Here is a 20,289-nt window from a genome sequence, read left to right on the forward strand (position 1 = left end):
ATGAAAGGATGTTGCAGGACAAAAGGAAGCAATTAATCATTAGAGTATAAACAAGGAATTAAAGTAAAAATGAAACTAAACGATAAAATTTTGTCGAGTGAACCAAAATGCCCCATTGTGGGTAGTTCCTAAGCAAGTACTCTTTGCATATTAACACCAGCACCATAGGGCTATGATGGATATGCCAGGCTTCTATTAACAATTATATGCCTACCCAAAACAGAAGATGGAAAAAGAGGAGTTGGAGTGATTGGCTGACTGAACAAATTAAAGGATGCAACTAATCGATTCTGTCCAATAAACTTCATTCTATTTACATTCCACTGTACTAAAATGTGGAGAAAGAAAAACACTAGTGATATCAGGTACGTGATTTAAAAAAAATGTTATAACCATCATATATTGCCGAAATATGCTAACGAAACTAGGGACAAAACTACATTTGGTAGTATATCCATGAGGCTACTCAACTTGTAAATTAGACGAGAGAAAAAAAAAAAAACATATTGCCAGATAAAGAAAACTTTACCCAAGGAGAGCACCATGCTCTCACCTTTCAGTCACCACTATGTCCAATTCTTAAAATAACAAAGAAAATAAATCCAGAGATTAAGCCGTAATAACATGGCTGAAAACAGACAACTCAACCCCCCACACATGAACAGAAACAATATTTATGACATTTCAATCCTTCCTGGAATCTAGTCATAATATTCAAATCAAAATTATAAATGAACAGTTTCTTGTTGCAAATAGTTTAAATATTTAATTAAAAAATCCAATGCTTCCTTGGAAATACAGAATTTAAAATTAATTAATTTTTTATATTATATTAGTTCTTAAAATTTGAATAAACTGATACACCTTAATTAAAAAAAAAACTTATAGAATTCTGGGAAAATATAAAATGATTAACAAATATAAAAAAAAATTTAATTTAATTCATACTTTGAATAAATTTTTTGGCTATGATGGTATCACACACGCCAAAACTCTTCTAATTAATATATATATATTTTATTATTCAAGTAGACTTCCATAATACAGATAATATAATTCTGGCCCAGAACCAAATGTGTGTGAAATCCGATCTCCAAAAAATTTCCCTTTTTTGGCTATTTATCACAAAATTGTACGTTTTCCATGTAAACTTCAAAATGAAAATGAACCATAAAATTTTGTTTTAATTATGATCTATGGCTCTCTTCAAGGCAGCAATTATTTCTCGTAAAGTTGTGTTAAAAATGCGATCAGAGGCATATTAAGTAGAGGAGTTACCATTCATACCCTAATATCACCCACACTCTATGGTTTAGTTTTACGGAAATTTTTTAATTTCGACCTTTTATATGATGGACTATAAGAACGTAAGGGTAAACAGATTATACCATGTCTAGCTTATTTTCTGCACCCCAGCCTCAAAATCATAGGCTGTAGGGCCCATACCCAGGTGAACAAAAACTTACCAACTTGAAAATAAAACAATTATATTTTATGTATGTACTCAACGGCTTACCTAATGCACCACCTCTTTCTCCTAGTGTTGCGTTCATCTACAAAAATCGTTAAAGACGTAATCTGATCTACATTCAAAGAGTTACTATTTATACCCTAATATGTCCCATGCCCAATGAGCAAATTTCACTTCACTGAGAGAACTTTTAATTCGAATCTATCATATGATAGACAATTAGCAAAACCTGATAATAAAGATATTTTACCTTTTTTTCAATGTTTCTCAGGATCCAGCCCCCCCCCCCAAAAATGTCTTTTAAAAATGATGGAAATGAACCAGGCCTATGGACTGCCTCACAGGTCGGTCAATTCTGCCACGGCATCCTAAGCCGGTTCAAACTTTTTGGAGGTTTTCAGAAAAGCAAATGAGTAAATCTGGCTTGCAAAGCCCAACAGAAAATGTGCAGACATGCTACAGAATAACTCCTGGACCTAGAAAACAAAAGCTATGGCAGAACTAATACAGAAAAAAAAAAGTGACAAGATCACCGTGTACAAGACAGTGGAAGGACTGGACAAAATTAAGAGCAATTTTAAAATCATCACCAAGAACTACGGTGTTATAGATTCAAATCAAGATATTTTTTCCACTAATAGTGTTATAAGGATCAAATAAATATACAGTATTTAGAAGCTCCTAAACTTTACATGACAACGAGCATTGGAAAGACGGGACACCATGAAATAGCTCTCATCCTGTAACTTAATAGCGGTGACTTTCCTGTGCACTCATTTTCAACTTTCAAAGGTTTTGTATATTTTCCACTACTGTACATTTTGCCACATATTACAACTTTTTCTTACCATAAAGCACACCTTCGTGCATAAAAATAAAAAAAATAAATAAAGGGTTTACTTACCTTTCCCAAGAACATCCCCTTTTCTAGTTACCTTCTGTAGGTAGAATTCAGGTATACTTTACACTACAATAATATATGCAATGCAGAACAATGATTCTCATACAGGAGAGAACTGCCATTTACAGTTTCATCCACGTTTTTCTTGTAGCAGAAAAAATACTACTAGTACCTCAACTCCTTGACTAGGTGATTCATTTTACTATTACTGTTGGTAAAAATCTTTTCTTATAAATAATGAAAAAATGAAATGAATAATGTATGAAAATCTTCGAGCAACGACTTTGCACTACAAGATAATAGGGGGTGAATGCACCTGGTCTGGGACACATCGTTACAGAAGCACTTCTGTGCACAAAAAGTCACACACAATCTGTGTTAAATAATTTGTAAAAATATTACAAGTACGTACTGTAGTAACATATTCCTTAGAAAAAAAAAAATTATTAATAAGGGTACTGGTATTTTCTTTTAAATTTGCGAGAGTAATACCTATGAAAACTGTACGCCCATGACAACAGCATGGTAAATAGACATGCCTCCTCTTAATGACACCTTGTTCTGTTGTATCAAGAATGGTCTGGTTGTCAAATCTTACAGTTTCACGAAAGGTTCCTTTTAAACACGATGCATCCTAATTGAGGTTACACTGTACATACAGCACATCTGTATACGTATACACATACATACTATACATATACACATGCACACAAAGCAAGACATACTGGTGCAGACGAGAAGTCACAATAACATGGCTGAAATATGTTGACCAAACCACCCACTAGAAAGTGAAGGAACGACGACATTTCGGTCCGTCTTGGACCAAATCATTCTCAAGTCAATCGACTTGAGAATGGTCCAGGACGGACTGAAACGTCGTCGTCCCTTCACTTTCTAGTGTGTGGTTTGGTCAACAAGACATCCTGGTTGAAACTCCTGGGTTACAGCAATCTGGTGCAATACGAAAGTACAGGCAGGTTACAGAATAGCTAGTGGTGTCCCTTATCATTCTTCTATAACCGTCAATGTTACATAAAAAAAAAACTGCCATAAACGGCATTCCACCGAGAGCTTAAAGACCTCATTAGTGACCAACAACCCTGGAGTTGGTCAGTATTTTATGATTGCTTGTGGTTTGCCGACATCCTGTCCAGTTCAAATTTGCCAATACCAGTACAGTTATGGCTCAGTCAATTTTACTCTTCAATCGATGGAGAACAATTGTGCATCAGAAAACATTGAAAACCCACGAGTTTGAGAGCACTGAGTAAATATTATCAAGATTAATGCAAAATGTATTAAAACCCAGGTTAAAAAAGTCAAATGATCAGTAACATGCATAGGCGAGGCTTTGAGCTACAATTGTCAGGCAGAGCACATTACTATAGATGAATTTATCCTGGAGAATCAATAGTAAAAATGTATGTTCTTAGGCTTCAACTAGATGCACAAACAAGTGTTATCCTAAATCCGAAAACCCAGAGACAGACAACGAGTCACAATAACATGGCTGAATATGCAATGACGAACCAACACACCAGTAAATGAAGAAACGGTGTTTCACTCTGTCCTTGACCATTATCAAGTCAAGGCGTTATCAAGTACACAACTTGTTAATTCCCCCCAACAAAAAAGAACACAAATGCCACTGACAGAAGTATCCCGAAAAGAAGAACGTGTTGAAATGATCTCCCGGCAACTTCGTAGTGGTGACTAGAAGAAATTACATTCAATGCTTGATTTCTGGGCAGGTACCTCGAAAGTAAAACCAGCTTTTTGCAAAAATTAATATATTAATAAGATAGAAAAAAAAGACCCTCCAAAGCTGGAGGGCTAACCACTGGGGTCGAGTACCAAAAACACTGGGTACAAGGAAAAACTGTGACCAGAAAAATACCCCAGCACAACGCAGGTCCAATTAGGACGTAGAAAATCCAGATGACAAGCAGCTAACGCACTACTCGAGTGCCAGAAACCCCTACCCCAAATACTACCGTCAACATATATGGACACCAATACGCATCAGGCTGGCTAAATCAAATCACTTGATGGATAACCCCATAATGCTTGGCATTGAACGCCGCCATAGGACAGAAAGCATGATACACCTCTATCAAGGCAAACCCTTCATTAACCACAAGTGGATTCATTCTTGACCATAAAGGACAAAACGAGTGTGATCCTCTGAAAGAAAAGGAACAACCCCTACATTTAGATAGGCAAGACAGATAGCAATGATTCTTGTCTCTCTGGGACAAGCCTCAGAGTCCAGTATTTTTACTGTCTCGGTTGTTCCAGGGTCTACAGCTAGGAGTGTTACCGAGAGAAAGTTCCTTGGAAAAAGGTGAGAATGGTAATACTAACTCAGTTTACTAATTTAGATCATATAAGGCAGACCCCAATCCTTCTCAAACAAGGATTCAAATCATGAACCCAAAATTTTTACGATTTCAAAATACACTAATGAATTCTTTTTTTACCACAAACTTAATTTGAATTTCCTCACATCAAACATTAATTTGCATTATTTGGCAGCATCTGCATTGAAATAATTAAGACAGACTGGCAATAAGAGAAATGTCAACTTACCTTGGTGTGGTTAACAGCTTTTTAAATCGGTGAAGAGCTTAAAATCTGTACATGACCTAATCTAATCATAAACTTACTGAACGAGTAAGTGATAAACTCGGTTTAAACCCCCCTCCCTTCCCAAGCTGCTGAGGGTTTACTGGTTGAAGGTCTTTGACTTTCAGACCTTACCAAATTTGAGCAATTTGACTTGTCTCCTTTTTTTCATTAGCTCATTGGCCTCCCAGAAGTACTGGAGAAACATCAAGTATCTTGACTTTCACTCTTGGAGACAATTAATTAGTTTACCAATACAGTAACATCACTGAATTTTGTTGTTTGCAGCATTGCTTCCCCCCTCTCTCTTACTACCTCTGTCGTCCTACACCTCACCAGTACAATCTCATGTTTAGGCAGCATACATACTATAACCCTGGATTATTTGCATTTACAACCCTTTCTAAATCCTGACCAGCTGGTTGGAAAATACCATGGATCTCATCAATAAATCCTTTAAAGCTCTAGGTCTGCTTCTTTCATCTTACTAAGTGAAACTGTTAGGAATGTTGACCAGACCACACACTAGAAGGTGAAGGGCAACAACGTTTCAGTCCGTCCTGGACCATTCTCAAGTCGATTCAAGTCACAATCGATTTGAGAATGGTCCAGGACGAACTGAAACGTCGTCGTCCCTTCACCTTCTAGTGTGTGGTCTGGTCAACATAATTTAGCCACGTTATTGCGACTCATCGCCTGCAAACTGTTAGGATCTTAACCAACTCTCTACAGAGGACTCCTTAACCTCACTCCAACCTTCAGGCCAATTTTAAATGGCTTCTTTTATTTCTTCAAATGTTCAAGTTTATTTTTGTGCCCTGGTATCCAAGTCGTCATCCTCATCTTCCTCAAGGAAGAACCACTTTGATGACCAGACCACACACTAGAATGTGAAGGGACGACAACGTTTCGGTCTGTCCTGGACCATTCTCAAGTCGATCGACTTGAGAATAGTCCAGGACGGACCGAAACGTCGTCGTCCCTTCACATTCTAGTGTGTGGTCTGGTCATCATACTTTAGCCACGTTATTGTGACTCATCGCCTGCACAAGAACCACTTTGTATGGCACAGCTTTGGTGCACAACCTTTTTTGTTGCCCCTCATAACTCCTTGATTTATAGGCTGGATGAGAGGTGATATTAGATGGTTGTGTGTCAAATATTAGTTTGCCATCAGGTGAAGTTTAGGTGTCAATACTGAGGTGAACAAGGGTATAATCCAGCAAATTTATAGCCTGAACTTAACCACACTCAGTGTTCCAAGTTCTGATTACTACTTTTCAACAATCCTTACAAACAGGAAAACAAACAGGCACTTGGAAAAATCTTATTTAAATCTATAAAAGTGATAGATAGGATACTACAGAAAAGTACCACTGATTGGTGTAGTAGCCAAATCACTACTGAAGACAAACTTGTATGGTGAAATACTTAGAAAGAAATTATGTAATAAACAGGCAGTATTCATAAATAGCAAATTTGATTAGCATGTATGGCAAGCCACTGAGATTCAGCAAAATGAGTTGGTTAAGGAGATTGTATTTATCTTGACCTATCAAAAGCATTCAATGAAGTCCCACGTAAGAGATTGGCCTGGAAGTTAAGATTATTTGAAAGGAGTATGTAAAGATTATTTCTATGGTTGGAGGACTTTCTAACAGGTACAAAAATTTGTAATTAGATAACATAAATTATACTATAGATAATTGTCACTAGGCAGGTTGTACAAGGGTCTCATCTAGCAGCCATAAAGTTCATGGTATATGTAAATTATCTACCTGCAGGGATAGTTGTAGGAGCATATTTATAGCTGCAGGGATACAGTTGTAGGAGCATATTTATAGCTGCAGGGATACAGTTGTAGGAGCATATTTATAGCTGCAGGGATACAGTTGTAGGAGCATATTTATAGATGATACTAAGATACTGCGAGCAATTAGAAGATCTACCAGTAAATGAAATTAGGGACATAGATAAACATATGGTTAATGGATGATATTCAGCACGTAAATCAAGATTTAGGGTAGATTCTTTACGGTAAACTGTCACTAGAGGATCACATCAAAGCAGATTAGCCTTCAAGCACATGGATGGACAAATGGTAAACACACTGCCCACAAGATGTTATGAGAGACTCAAATTAGAACACGTAGCAATTGTTTGTTTTCCTATATAATGTAACAAGAGATTTGAACAAAGGTTTAATCCGGAGTGTGAACATGTGAGCAGGGACCCTAACCTCCCACATCAACGAGACCATTAGATATTCGTGATGGTTCAGCAAACCAGTTTCTAAAATATTTGACGATGACGTAGTCTGGAGCAACTGAGGTGCAGTAACAAGTGTTCATTTAAGATGTGTTAAATAGGATTTGATAAGATACCAGAGGCATGTCCTAAAGGAGGAGATGAAAGACGGTGTAGTGAGAGCTGTGGGACTGTATTACAGACTGGATTTATCAAGGTGAACCAGCAAATTCCCATGTTAGTGTACTTCCCCTTTGTTCCAATAATATAACTTCTAAACTACTTGAGTTTAGGAATATATTAGGATGTGATTGACTACCAATATTAGCTACATTATGAAAGCATCCAAAAATTACTCCCCATTCTTTTATTTGGCAGCGATTGTCTTGTCTAAAATATTAAAATACCACAGTCTCTTGCTTTGGGTAGTCCATTTTGATTCATAAAATTACCTCCTCATTTGTTTTTAAATTCACGACAATATTTAATCCCTGAAGCCAGGTGTCTAAGACGAGGATAATCAGTATAACAATAATAAATGTGACTAGGAGTAATTAAGAACTTATTCGGATCATAACAATAACATCAAAATACCAGGTATTACAAGAAAGTGAATTATAATAAGTAAAACAGTAATACATACAAAATGGTAAAAGAAAAAAATTAGGAATTACAAGAAAGATTTTTTTTAAAGAACTCATGAAACTAGTAAATAGCTGTCAGATGAAAAATAATAAAGGAAAACAAGAAAAGAATGTAGATACTAATCCCGTCAAAATTGAAAGACAAAAAATAAAATATATTTATTCCCCATGAATGTCATATAGATGAATTCTTGAAACCCATCACTTCGAGAACAAAGCACATGGGCAAATTAAGAAAACGTAAAAAAAAATGGTAGTGGCGAACATAAGGAATAAATGACAAGAGAAGAGCAATGGTGCAACACCAGAGGACATTATAAAATTCTCTACGTACAAGGAAACTGGGACACCGTGAGCTTAGCTCTTCCTGTAACTACACTCCAGTAATTACACTCACACATACACCACACACACAGCATTCTATTCAAGTTATAGGTAACTACCAATTCCTGCAATAAAAAAAAATTGAAACACTTGCCATGTTGGACAAGAAACTTTCAAACAATACTTGAGCCCTGTAATTAAATTTTATCATCAATAATAAAGCCATTCTTTGATGAAAAGAATGAAAACTGTAGTGCTTTTGAAAGTCATATAATTAGGAATTATACGTGTAAAATAAAAAGTGAAAGAAAACAAACGAAAAATTAGCTTTGCTTTTAGTTCTTTAGATGAATGCATTAATTACAAGACTCATTATTTGGTCATTACTTCAGTAAGAAGAGCACTTACCAGTGCTTCCACCTCTCGTGTTACTAAGTCCTGCGTGATAACCAGCATAATATGCAGCTTTCATTTTACCATGTTCTTCTGCAACTTTGACCACTAGAGGTTCTGTCCCGCCCTCAGGCACCACGCCGTTCATGCCCACAATTGCTGCCTCCGCTTGAGATTTCTTGTCAAACCTGAAATTTTCACGTTTCATAAAGTTCACAGTAGAAATTGACAAACTTTAATTAATATTCTTGGGAGTTATCCTACTAGAGTACAATACTTTAACTCAAGTTATTATCATTACTGTAACCAAATGAGCTGAATTTATTATGCAAATTACAAAGTTCTATTTATTATAAAAAACTACTAGACCTGAAATTATACTAAAATCTACCATTACATGAATTACATGAACAAAGATTGACCCACAAGAACAATGATTTTCAAAACCTAGTCAAGGTAACTTACTGTGGATCTGACTCCAGTAACTGGTAAAGAAAGGACTCCTTACTTTACTAAAGGACTAACTAGAGGACTCCAGAAAAGGCAACCATTGGAAAGTGCCAGAACTCAACAAAGTTGTAGAAGGACCCAAGGCAGTACACAAAGGCAATCAAACACCCAAAACCTGCTCTAAAAAGCCGCAAGGAAGCCCTCCCACTCACAAGAAAGTCCTTAACACACAGTGTAGGACAGGACACATAAGGGTTGCGAATTAGTCCCAACACCTCCAGTTCTTCAAGAGCCTTAAGCAGTGGAGGAGGCTGGAAGGCCAACAAGCAAATCAGGCAGGAAATTACAGACCAAGACAGAGACTAAACACATGCCTCTAAATGCAATACCATCAGAGCATCTTGAAAAAAAAAAAAAAAGTTGAACCCATTTCCATGGCAAAGGCAGCCACGTTTGCACAGGCCTGTAATGAGCTGTGGTAGCCAGCAAACAACAAGCTGTCTATTAAACCATCAACATCAAAGAAGGTTCGGCCAAAACAGAGATCCAGCGACACCAAATGTGGCACATCCAAACGTGAAATACTGAGGACCCAACAGGCAGAGCTGAAAGGCAAGAGGTATACTCATCACCATTAAAAACACAACAAAGCACTCGGGCAGCAACATAAGTGAGGGAAATAATTTTCCAGATGCTCAGGAACTTGATTCCCTGCTGAACAATATCATAGGAATGATCAGATGTCTACAATAAAAAATACAAAAGCCTGTACAGTGCAAATAGAAAGGCTCGTAATACTAGAATTGATAATGCAATATCACACAATATGGGTAAAACCCAGCAAGAAGGGTTGAATTCCAGACCCCACAAAGCCGGAGTAAGTGCAGCATATAAGCAACACTATGTCATTCCCATCTCCATGTCTCGCTTCACTGATAAATATACGAAGCACTACTCTGGTAGATCTGACACAAAAAGTCTTGTCTCAGCAAGACACCAAATCCTCAGAGAAGAGAACTTTAGGTGAAAGTCAATCATACCTTGAGGTGCTTCTTCATCACTGCAGGATCAGAGAAAGATATCCTGAACGAAGCCAATGTGGAATAAAGGCAAGACACATGCAAATAAATGGCCAGCCACAGCAGGATGCATTAATAGAAAAAAGTCCCTATCAACAGTCCCTACAACTATCCCCAACTACTACTCCCCAAGCCTGGCCCTGAGCCTGGCTTAACTTGTGAGAGCTTGGTTCAACACGCAATTGCTTAGAGCAGCCCACAGGCCCACATATTCACTACAACCCGATTGATCCGGCACTACTTGCAGAAAAGTGTCCACTTTTTTCTTGAAGACTTCTATTTTTGTTCCAACAACATTTTTTGTACTCGCCGGTAGGATATTGAACAACCGAGGACCTCTGATGTTCAGACAGTGCTCTCTGATTGTGCCTATGACACCTCTACTCTACACTGGCTCTATCCTGGATTTCCTTCCATATCATTCACTCCAGTAAGCTGTTATTTTACTGGAGTAATTTAGGACCTGGCCCTCCAATATTTATCACTGAAATTTATCACTGTTGAACATCATGTTATTCTCTGCTGCTCAATCAAAAACTATATTAATATCAGCTTGTAGTTTCAAGTGTAGTTTTTCACTCTGCAAACAGTGGTAGATGATTGGAACAAGTGAGGTGGTGGATGCCAAAACCACCAGAAGTTTTAAGTGTCATGTGATAAAGAGTACTGGTAAGACAGGGCACCACAAGTGTAGCTCTCATCCTGTAACTACATTTAGGTAATTACCGGTCGATCGTCAGAGGAGAGGCGAGACTGAAGAGCCGAAGCTCAACCCCTACAAGCACAATTAAACGAGTACAATTAGGTGAGCAGGTGCATAGTGTTTACAGAGATGTCATACACTAGTACATCCTATTGTGTAAGCTCAGGGAAGTTCCCAGGAAATGTCAACCCCAAAAAATTATATATATATATATAACTTCACAAGTACTAGTACTACTCTTCCAACCCGTTCTCGCACTTTATTACAGTCAATATTGACTTATTAAAAACGTGCATATGTGACATACTAAACATACTAGTTTACCTTGAAAAGCTTCATAGAAAACACCGACCATACCTAAACCTTCTTAGTATGTTAAGATAAGCATCTTATTGCTTCGTAATTACAATTATTACTTAACCTATTATAGGTATAGGTTAAGTAATAATTGTAATTACGAAGCAATAAGATGCTTATCTTAACATACTAAGAAGGCTAGGTTGAAGCTTTTCAAGGTCAACTAGTATGTTTAGTATGTCACATATGCACGTATTTAATAAGTCAATATTGACTATACGAAAGTGCGAGAACGGGTTGACTCTTCATATAAACTGTGTACATATTACACACACACACTTTTTACAGGTAGAGGTGTATTGTAAATATAAGGGAAAACACTCGGTATTTACCTGACAAAACCAACACCTCGTGGCAGTCCTGTCACTTTATCCTTTAGAAGATTTTTCTGGACAATTTGCCCATATACTGCAAACAATTCTTCTAGTTGATCTAGCGTGTATGATCTGTAAGACAAACAAAATATAGAAATTAATACAAAAACCCTTTATATAAAAAGTTGACTTTTTGTTTTGAAAATGTTGTGCTAAATAAAATGTGTGCGTACAGTACATATTGTAATAAGAGCAAAAGCTGTATGTTTGTGTTCTAAGCATTTAATACTGTGCGCATATTAGTGACACGAATATACTGTATTTGAGCATTCTGATGGTCCACACATTTTTACTATAAAAATTTTTCAAGTGACACCAGTGCACAATAATATTATTGTAATAAAGCAGAGAAAACAAATCAGATATACAGAAATAAATATATACAAATATCTTCACGGCAACTCCTGCCCCATGGCGGAGCTCGGCAAATGTTGAATGAACGCTTGTGAATCTCCTGACTTTCAGACTTCAATAGCAAAGTCATCAGATTTTTACCCCACCCATGACCAGAAAATTCCCTTTAACAAAATTAGAGGGAAAATTTTGTTCTTGTGCAGTGTGGGGATGTCAGCTATAAACAGTGGCACAGTGGTGTTAATGTCGAATAACAAATTAGCCTTTCTCACCAGTGAGACCATGCCAGGATGACATTCTCAGATGGAGTCCCAGCAAAGAAGGGGTTGGAAGACTTTTTTTTTTTTTTAAGCTGTGCCAGGAACAGATTTACATGCAACAGGTGTACATATTACATTGTAAGGCAAGGTGACAATTTTATTAATAGGCTGCACTGAATTGTATCCGATTTGTGATGAAATGGCTTCCGAGGCTTAAGAACATAATAATAATAGAACCGCAAAAGGTCTACTGGCTCAAGTGAATAAAATCTATCACTCTTTCAGTCCTACAGATTTTACTACGTCATTTACCGAGCCACCAAGTTGGCTCCCTAAAGCTCTCCCATAAAAGGCAATTATTTGGAAATCTGGATTATTCACGAATCTGTCTTAGGCCCAGAACTATATCATCCTAATTTTGGAGGTTGACTGTATTACAACATTTTGAAAAATAAATGTGAAAAAAAAATGAAAAATAAAAATAATGTTGAAGAAATCTATGAATTTTGAAAATATATTTATTATTATTTTTATAAAAAAAATTATTTATTGATGTGGGTGGGGATAGACCACAGACACAATATGAACTAGTGGAATGAACGGAACTAATGGAAGAGTTGGAGGAGGTTACTTCAATCCACAACTGGTCAAATTAGATAGAACTATTAAAAGAAACTGGCAATAGTGTAGAGTTGCATCATATATCCAAAAGTAAAAAAGCAGGCCCAAGAGTTAAGAGATATACTAAAGATATTTTTCATGACCTTTATTAGACCAAAGCAGGAATAAGAAGCACATCAACTTGAAATGGTGCAAAGATATGTAAATAAATGGCTCCTGGACCTGAATGACAAGAGCTACCAGGAGAGATTCCATTCACCTGAGCTGTATGGGCCTCAAACCATGGACCCCACGCGTGTGAGGGCAACACTACTGACTGGACTATGACCCATATGCTCTTATCGCATGGGGTCCACAGTTCGAGACCCCCACAACCCAGATGAATGGAATTTTTCCACCGAAGTGTGGATGAAAATTTCTACTAGGCGAGGTTAGAGGCATTAAATATGGCAAACTAGACAATAGAAGAAAAATAGGCGATATGATCATTACATACAAAATAGTAAAGGGAATTGATAAAACTGATAGTGAAGAATTCCTGAGACCTGGAACTTCAAGAACAAGTGGACATGATACCTGCTTGATACCTGCTTGATGGGGTTCTGCGAGTTCTTCTACTCCCCAAGCCCGGCCCGGGGCCAGGCTTGACTTGTGATAACACTCACGTTTTGATAACTAAACAAAGCTGCCGAAGAAATACAAGAAAATTCACTTTCACAGAGTGGTAGACGACTGGAACAAATTAGGTAAGGTGGTGGTAGAGGCCAAAACTGTCAGTAGTTTCAAAGTGTTGTGTGACAATGAGGGCTGGGAAGATAGGACACCATGAACATAGTTCTCATCATGTAAGTACCCACAAGTAACTACCTGTATTACCATTTTTCTTTAAAGAGATTTCCTTAAATTTGGATTAATAATGTTTACTTCTTAAAATAAGTTTCAGTGTGTAATAGATTTAACTTATAATTATTCATTATCTAATAAACATGCATACTTAAGTACTGTACAGTTAAGGCAAAGTATAGATAAATAATACATAAATTACATGTGGCTGCCTTGACAACTCAATAGCATTATATTTTTTCAGCTGCTTGTGTAGTTGATTCCTTAAATTATTTACCTACTTCAAACTAATTATCTGTTAGAGTAACCTAACCTTGCCTAACTCCAGTTTGCATACCTATCGTTTTCATCAGAATTAACAGAAAAGATGAACATTTAATGTGATGAATAATTATAAATATCGTTAATGTTAATGGTTATTAAACTTCAATAATACTTATGTAAAAATATTTTAATACGTAATATTTTACGTAATATCTTCACGACACTCACCTGGGAATATTCTGAATATAGAGATTAGTTTCCTTTATGTCTTCGCCCGGCGGCCGTGCGTACGAGACCTTGATGCGTTTATGCTGCACGGGAAGATTATTCAACTGCAGAATGGCTTTAGCGGCATCTTCGGGCTTCTGGTACTCCACAAAGCCGAAGCCAAACGAATAGCCAGTCTGCTGGGATGGCCAAGTGTAAGGAGAAGGTAAAAATAAATGCCATTTTGATAAATCTTAAAATTAAACAAAATAAACTAAAAGAAATTATGAGCGTATTACAGGCATAATTAAAATAATTGAAACAGTAAATATTAAACCATATTTAGCAACTGAAGAAAAAATATTTAATTAAAATCAGAGAAATGTAAAAACTATAATTTATAGAAATACAAATTAGAAAATATTTAGTTTAAGATAATGAAATATGCTTGCATATACATATATAACATCACTGTATATTTACAAAAATATACTGCCTATATGTATTTCGACCTTATCTGATGAAAAGAGGTACAGTACTGTACAATATCTCTGGTCTTTATGCCAGGTGCCATCTCACAATACAAGCAATATCATGAATATTCTTAAAAATAAAAAAGAGCCACACCCCCATTGTAAACATATATATATATATATACTGTATATGCAGGTTTTACATGTGGATATACAAAAGGATGGAGAATGAATGTGTGGATGCCACAGTTGGGGTTAGTGTATGAATACAGGTGGTGGTGTAGGTGCAGTTGGAGATGGAGACCTTGGAATATGGGTATGGCCATATGGTGAATGGGTTGCTGGTGGTGATGGTGCTTGGGAATCTTATATTGCTGGTGGATGATGGTGCTTGGGAATCTTATATTGCTGGTGGATGACGGTGCTTGGGAATCTTATAGTGCTGGTGGATGATGGTGCTTGGGAATCTTATATTGCTGGTGGATGACGGTGCTTGGGAATCTTATATTGCTGGTGGATGATGGTGCTTGGGAATCTTATATTGCTGGTGGATGATGGTGCTTGGGAATCTTATATTGCTGGTGGATGATGGTGCTTGGGAATCTTATATTGCTGGTGGATAACGGTGCTTGGGAATCTTATATTGCTGGTGGATGATGGTGCTTGGGAATCTTATATTGCTGGTGGATAACGGTGCTTGGGAATCTTATATTGCTGGTGGATGATGGTGCTTGGGAATCTTATATTGCTGGTGGATGACGGTGCTTGGGAATCTTATATTGCTGGTGGATGACGGTGCTTGGGAATCTTATATTGCTGGTGGATGACGGTGCTTGGGAATCTTATATTGCTGGTGGTGATGGTGCTTGGAAATCTTAGCAGGTCATTCTCTCAAAGCATTCACATCACTAAAATAATGTACCATTTTGCCAAAACCTAACTTAACCGTATACCCACAAATAGAAAACAGACATCACATAAATTTTACAAGCCGCTACGATTATTATCACATCTTAGATGTTGGGAATTTTTATGCCAAAATACGATGTTTTAAGCAAGAGGATAAGGTTAATCTAAAAGGGAAGTAAGGGTGAGACCTTTCAATTTCAAGAGGCAAAGTAAGAAAAATGGAAAATGGTGGGAATTGTGAGACTTAAGTCTTCCCTCACTAGTGATGAAACACTAAGGCCTAACTCCCAACACGACATTCTTCCATCACCGGTGAATGTGTGCAGTGACCCCAACCCCCCCTAAACATTCACCCCAAGTGAACCCAGACATGAGTGGCTTGCAGTATGCCAAAGAATTTTTTTCTTTTTAATAAATTAAAGTTGGTGCAGGTACTCATTGCTGTGCATTTAATTTTTCGTATCAAAATATTTGAATGTACAGTACAGTAAATGTTCCATCGTTTCATATGAAGAAACTACATAATGAATTACTACCTAAAAAAGTTTAAACTACATTTAAAATTTTCCCAGCAGACTTTGATGAATTAAACTTCTTGTTTAACCCACACCACATGAAGGAAGCCAAACTTGGACACAAATGACCCTCATCTGTCTGTCCTCAATTCAAACACTTCGATGCATGAAATGCCAATTTGTGAATTTAACAGTAGCCAAGTATTATAGCATGTATATCTTTATATATATCTCTAAATCAAGTAACACTAATATAAAAAATAAAAATGATCAACAGACTACACCTCCCCACAATGAAAGGAGCCTTAGCTTTAAGAATCATGCTTAACTTCTTCCCTGCAGAAGGTAACAGTTACTGTCCCATTAATATGACAAAAATGTATTAACTACATTATACTGTAGGTGACAACATTTTCAATTCATATAAAGTTTGACTAAATCCTGCCCTTCAAAATACAGTACATGCAAGGACTCTATAAATGCTGCCATCCGTTACTGACAGACCCAAATGTCACTCCCAAGTAAAAATCCCCGAAACCAGCAGCAACGTAGCCAACAATCGCTCCCACTTATCTTGAGATGATTTCGGGGCTTTAGTGTCCCCGCGGCCAGGTCCACGACCAGGCCTCCACCCCCAGGAAGCAGCCCGTGACAGCTGACTAACACCCAAGTACCTATTTTACTGCTAGGTAACAGGGGCATAGGGTGAAAGAAACTCTGCCCATAGTTTCTCGCCAGCACCTGGGATCAAACCCAAGACCACAGGATCACAAGTCCAGCGTGCTGTCCGCTCGGCCAACCGGCTTCCTTACAACTAACTCGCACCAATTCTACAATTTTCTTTACACAATTAAGTAACAATTATGTTCTTTAGTAAGGTGTAATATGCTTTTTATAAGAGATATTTGCATATTTCAAGCATATAAAATTCAATTTACAAACTCAGCCTTATCTATTTTTTTCAAATCCATTTTTTTTCTTGTTTATCATTCCCCAATTTCAGTCCTACTAATACTAATGGTAAATATGAGAGCATTTATTTTTCTTTTCATTTTAAATTAGAAAAAAAAGTTAAACAGATCAAGAACTCTCATAAAAAAATAGGCAGAATTTCTGGTTGTATTTTACAAATAAAATACATGAAATTCCTTTGTAAGAATGCTTATTTGATGTGGGCAAGAGGACAGCTGACAGAGCCCCGTGAAGAAATGATAGGACGAAGAGGAACACCAGGTTTATGAGTCTTAGGCGGACCACTTTTTCCTTGGCACTTTTTCCCCTGCCCACCTTATTTGGTTTATTTATAAGGGTGCATATTTATGTTATTCTATGCACCAGATACACACCTAGGGCTAGATTCACGAAAGAGCTTACGCAAACACTTACGAACGTGTACATCTTTCCTTAAGCTTTGGCGGCTTTGGTTACATTTATTAAACAGTTTACAAGCATGAAAACTTCCCATTCAACTGTTGCTATTGTTATAAACAAGCTCCTGGTGCTTCGGAGCTCATTAACTGTTTAATAATTGTAAACAAAGCCGCCAAAGATTGAGAAAAGATGTACGGGTTCGTAGGTGTTTGCGTAAGTGCTTTTGTGAATCTGACCCAAGGACTAGTACCAAATTATGTACCCGAACAGTGCTAAATAACAATTAAAAAACTTAAAATTCTTCTTTATTATCTACAAAATCATTTTAAATGATTTTCATAGTAGGCCGAGAGTGGAAAATACACTATTTTTAATTAGATATGTAATAGAAACAAGAAGACACACACAGGCAAGTAATATTCTTGTGGTGATTATGCTTATTGGATTTAGTAATAAATTTATTCTATATCTGGCAAACATTTATGCTCTGGTATCAAGTTGCTTGAGACAATATTTTGTAGTGTTTTCATTGGAGCAGCTGGAACAAGCAGGTCTCTTTCTTACAAGCAATATGACTAAAATCAATAAATTAATAGTTTACTTCTATCTTTACCCAAGATGGGAACTAGGGCCAAACGTAACGCACCCAAAATTTATATAAAAAGAAAATCATTTACGTGTATAATAATGGTTCCCAAAACAGAATCTCATCATATTCAACAAGGAATTTTATTTACTTGAAAGTCAAAATACAACCAAAAATTACTTCTCCATTTTTTCACCAACATTGATTTTTTTCTAATTTTGTTTATGTAGTATTTCTGGTAATACAATAATAAGAATATTCTTTTCATATTTAATATTTATCATTATAGCATTCATGCTGGTGAATAATGTTTGACAACGAAAACATCACGAACACCTACGAACTTAAAAGCTAACAACGGTGAATAATGACACTGCCTGGCAACCTCCATCAAATTCAATCCATCAACCCCTTGTGATCACGTAAACCTACTGGGATAAAAACAAACATCACATAAACCCTCTAAAGCAGCACAGGAGCAGTGGATCATAGATCACTCACTATGAAAAGGCAGCAACATGTGGACAAGTGTCAACACAGCCTACAGCAATGTAAACATACCATAGAAAAAACACCTGAAGACCAGAGAGAGCCAAACAGCTCAGTGGTGAACCAATTTACCAATTACCCTAGTACTGGTGTTTACCCTAAAAAAAGTATGTTGTTAAATATGACCGAAAAAGTGAGATTAATAATTCTAACACGAATTTTCTCAATATGTCTTGTGTTTCTTTTTACTGTCGATAGTACATTGTAGAACTGAAAGTTAGCAGCTCCACCAAGGCCTAACAACACGAAGTGACAGCATTCAGCATGATGAGCCTATTCACAAAAATACCAAGACAAAAACTGAAGGAACACAAGAACAGAAACCAAAGACAAGTGACAAAAAGAATCAGATGGAAGGAGTGCCAAGAAACCTCATACTGTAACCACAATAAAACCCAAAGGTAGACACTAAAAGATCACCCACCTGCACACCATACCAAGGAGAGAGACAGAAAAAAAACTATGTATATACAGTATATATTATTCACATACACATATATATACATACATGTTATATATATTTTTGTCTCCCAGCAAAACTAATTACTGTAAAGTCCCTGCTTTTTGCAGCTGTTTAAAGTGGGTCAGGTTTTAGCCTCAGGTTCCCTAGTAGGTTTATATGGCTCAAATGGGTCTGGCATGGGATGAATTGGGTGAAGCTTGCCAAGCTTCACCCAATTCATCCCATGAACAGGAAGCAAGCACAAAGGAACCCTCCCAGAAATATCTACCAAGCAAGCATAATTGGAGTTAAGTCAAAGTAATAAACTCTTCAATGTAGTATGGTCCAGGGCTCTGTCAGGGACCTCTGTAGCTTATTATTATTATTATTTTAGGCATGATGAATTGGCAAAATTGTCAAATTTGTTGATACAAAATAGGGCATGAAGTATATTACAGAAGATTCAAAATTGCTACAAAACAATTTAGATAGTTTTACGCTTGATGGAAGCTCAGCAGATTCGGTTTAATACTGACAATTGTATGGTTCCGAGTCTATGTAATGATATTAGTTACAAAATATCAGCTGGGCATTGTTTAAATTGCCAAGACTGAATTAGCAAAAGATCAGTCATTAGGCATTTTAAGCCAAAAAATTAAAGTACAGTACAGTATACATAACCAGAATAAGGTAAACAGAAGAGATTTACATCAAGAGGCATCAGCATTCAGATACCCAATGTTATTTTTCAGCTCTATCTTGCCACAAGATAATGCAGTCAAATTTTGGTCACCATACTTAAGAATGGACAAATTCTCTTGCTGGTTCATTTGTTCCTCCAGCCAAGTGTGTCATACACAGTTCGGCGATTGTAGTGACATTTTTGTGCACTGCTCTCACGCTGTTGGGGTCGGGGCTCTCTTGCCCAGTTTCCACATCCCTTGTTCCAAGATCCACCTCTCCCAGGTCCTTTGCAAGGCAGTTCAGTTCAAGCAGCCACTATGCCCACACTTTCAGGAAGCGCAGAAGTATGTTGCTTTAATAGTTTTCCTTGCCTTTCTGTTCATGGTTGATATTCGGGCTTTATGCTCCTGATAGTCCTCTTCATGTTGGCCTCCTGTTGTTCCTCACTGGATACCCCTCGGCCTCGCCTCACTTGCGTTGAGCTTGGGCATTTGCCACACGACTACCATTCTTTGCCTCAAGCCCTCCTCTCCAGCAGTTCTTCTGTTTTCTGGAAAAAACCCGACTCCTCTATCAATGCACCATTCTGAGTAAGCTCAGAGAGCTACTGAAAGGTCTCTCCCAGAAAAACACTCGCATTTTT

The 20,289-nt window shown here is 37.1% G+C and overlaps 1 protein-coding gene across 12 annotated transcripts in view; it reads right to left on the reverse strand.

Annotated features, from left to right (window-relative positions):
• LOC123746533 (sex-lethal homolog) overlaps positions 1–20,289 on the reverse strand; it is a 109,762-nt gene that overhangs the window by 47,745 nt on the left and 41,728 nt on the right. For 7 of the 12 annotated variants that reach the window (XR_006771517.2, XM_069318305.1, XM_045728092.2 and 4 more), the window contains exons 3-5: positions 14,139–14,317; positions 11,527–11,640; positions 8,621–8,793 (exon numbers count right to left, since the gene is read on the reverse strand). Coding sequence is in view for 11 of the 12 variants with exons in the window: in XM_069318305.1 (XP_069174406.1) it covers positions 8,621–8,793; positions 11,527–11,640; positions 14,139–14,317 (466 nt within the window). In the remaining variant the exon portion in view is untranslated. The remainder of the gene's footprint in view (positions 1–8,620; positions 8,794–11,526; positions 11,641–14,138; positions 14,318–20,289) is intronic. The other 5 variants (XM_069318306.1, XM_045728088.2, XM_045728094.2 and 2 more) reach the window with 2 other exon arrangements.

Source organism: Procambarus clarkii, chromosome 90 (genome assembly GCF_040958095.1).
Source record: "Procambarus clarkii isolate CNS0578487 chromosome 90, FALCON_Pclarkii_2.0, whole genome shotgun sequence".
In the NCBI taxonomy this organism is placed as follows: domain Eukaryota; kingdom Metazoa; phylum Arthropoda; class Malacostraca; order Decapoda; family Cambaridae; genus Procambarus; species Procambarus clarkii.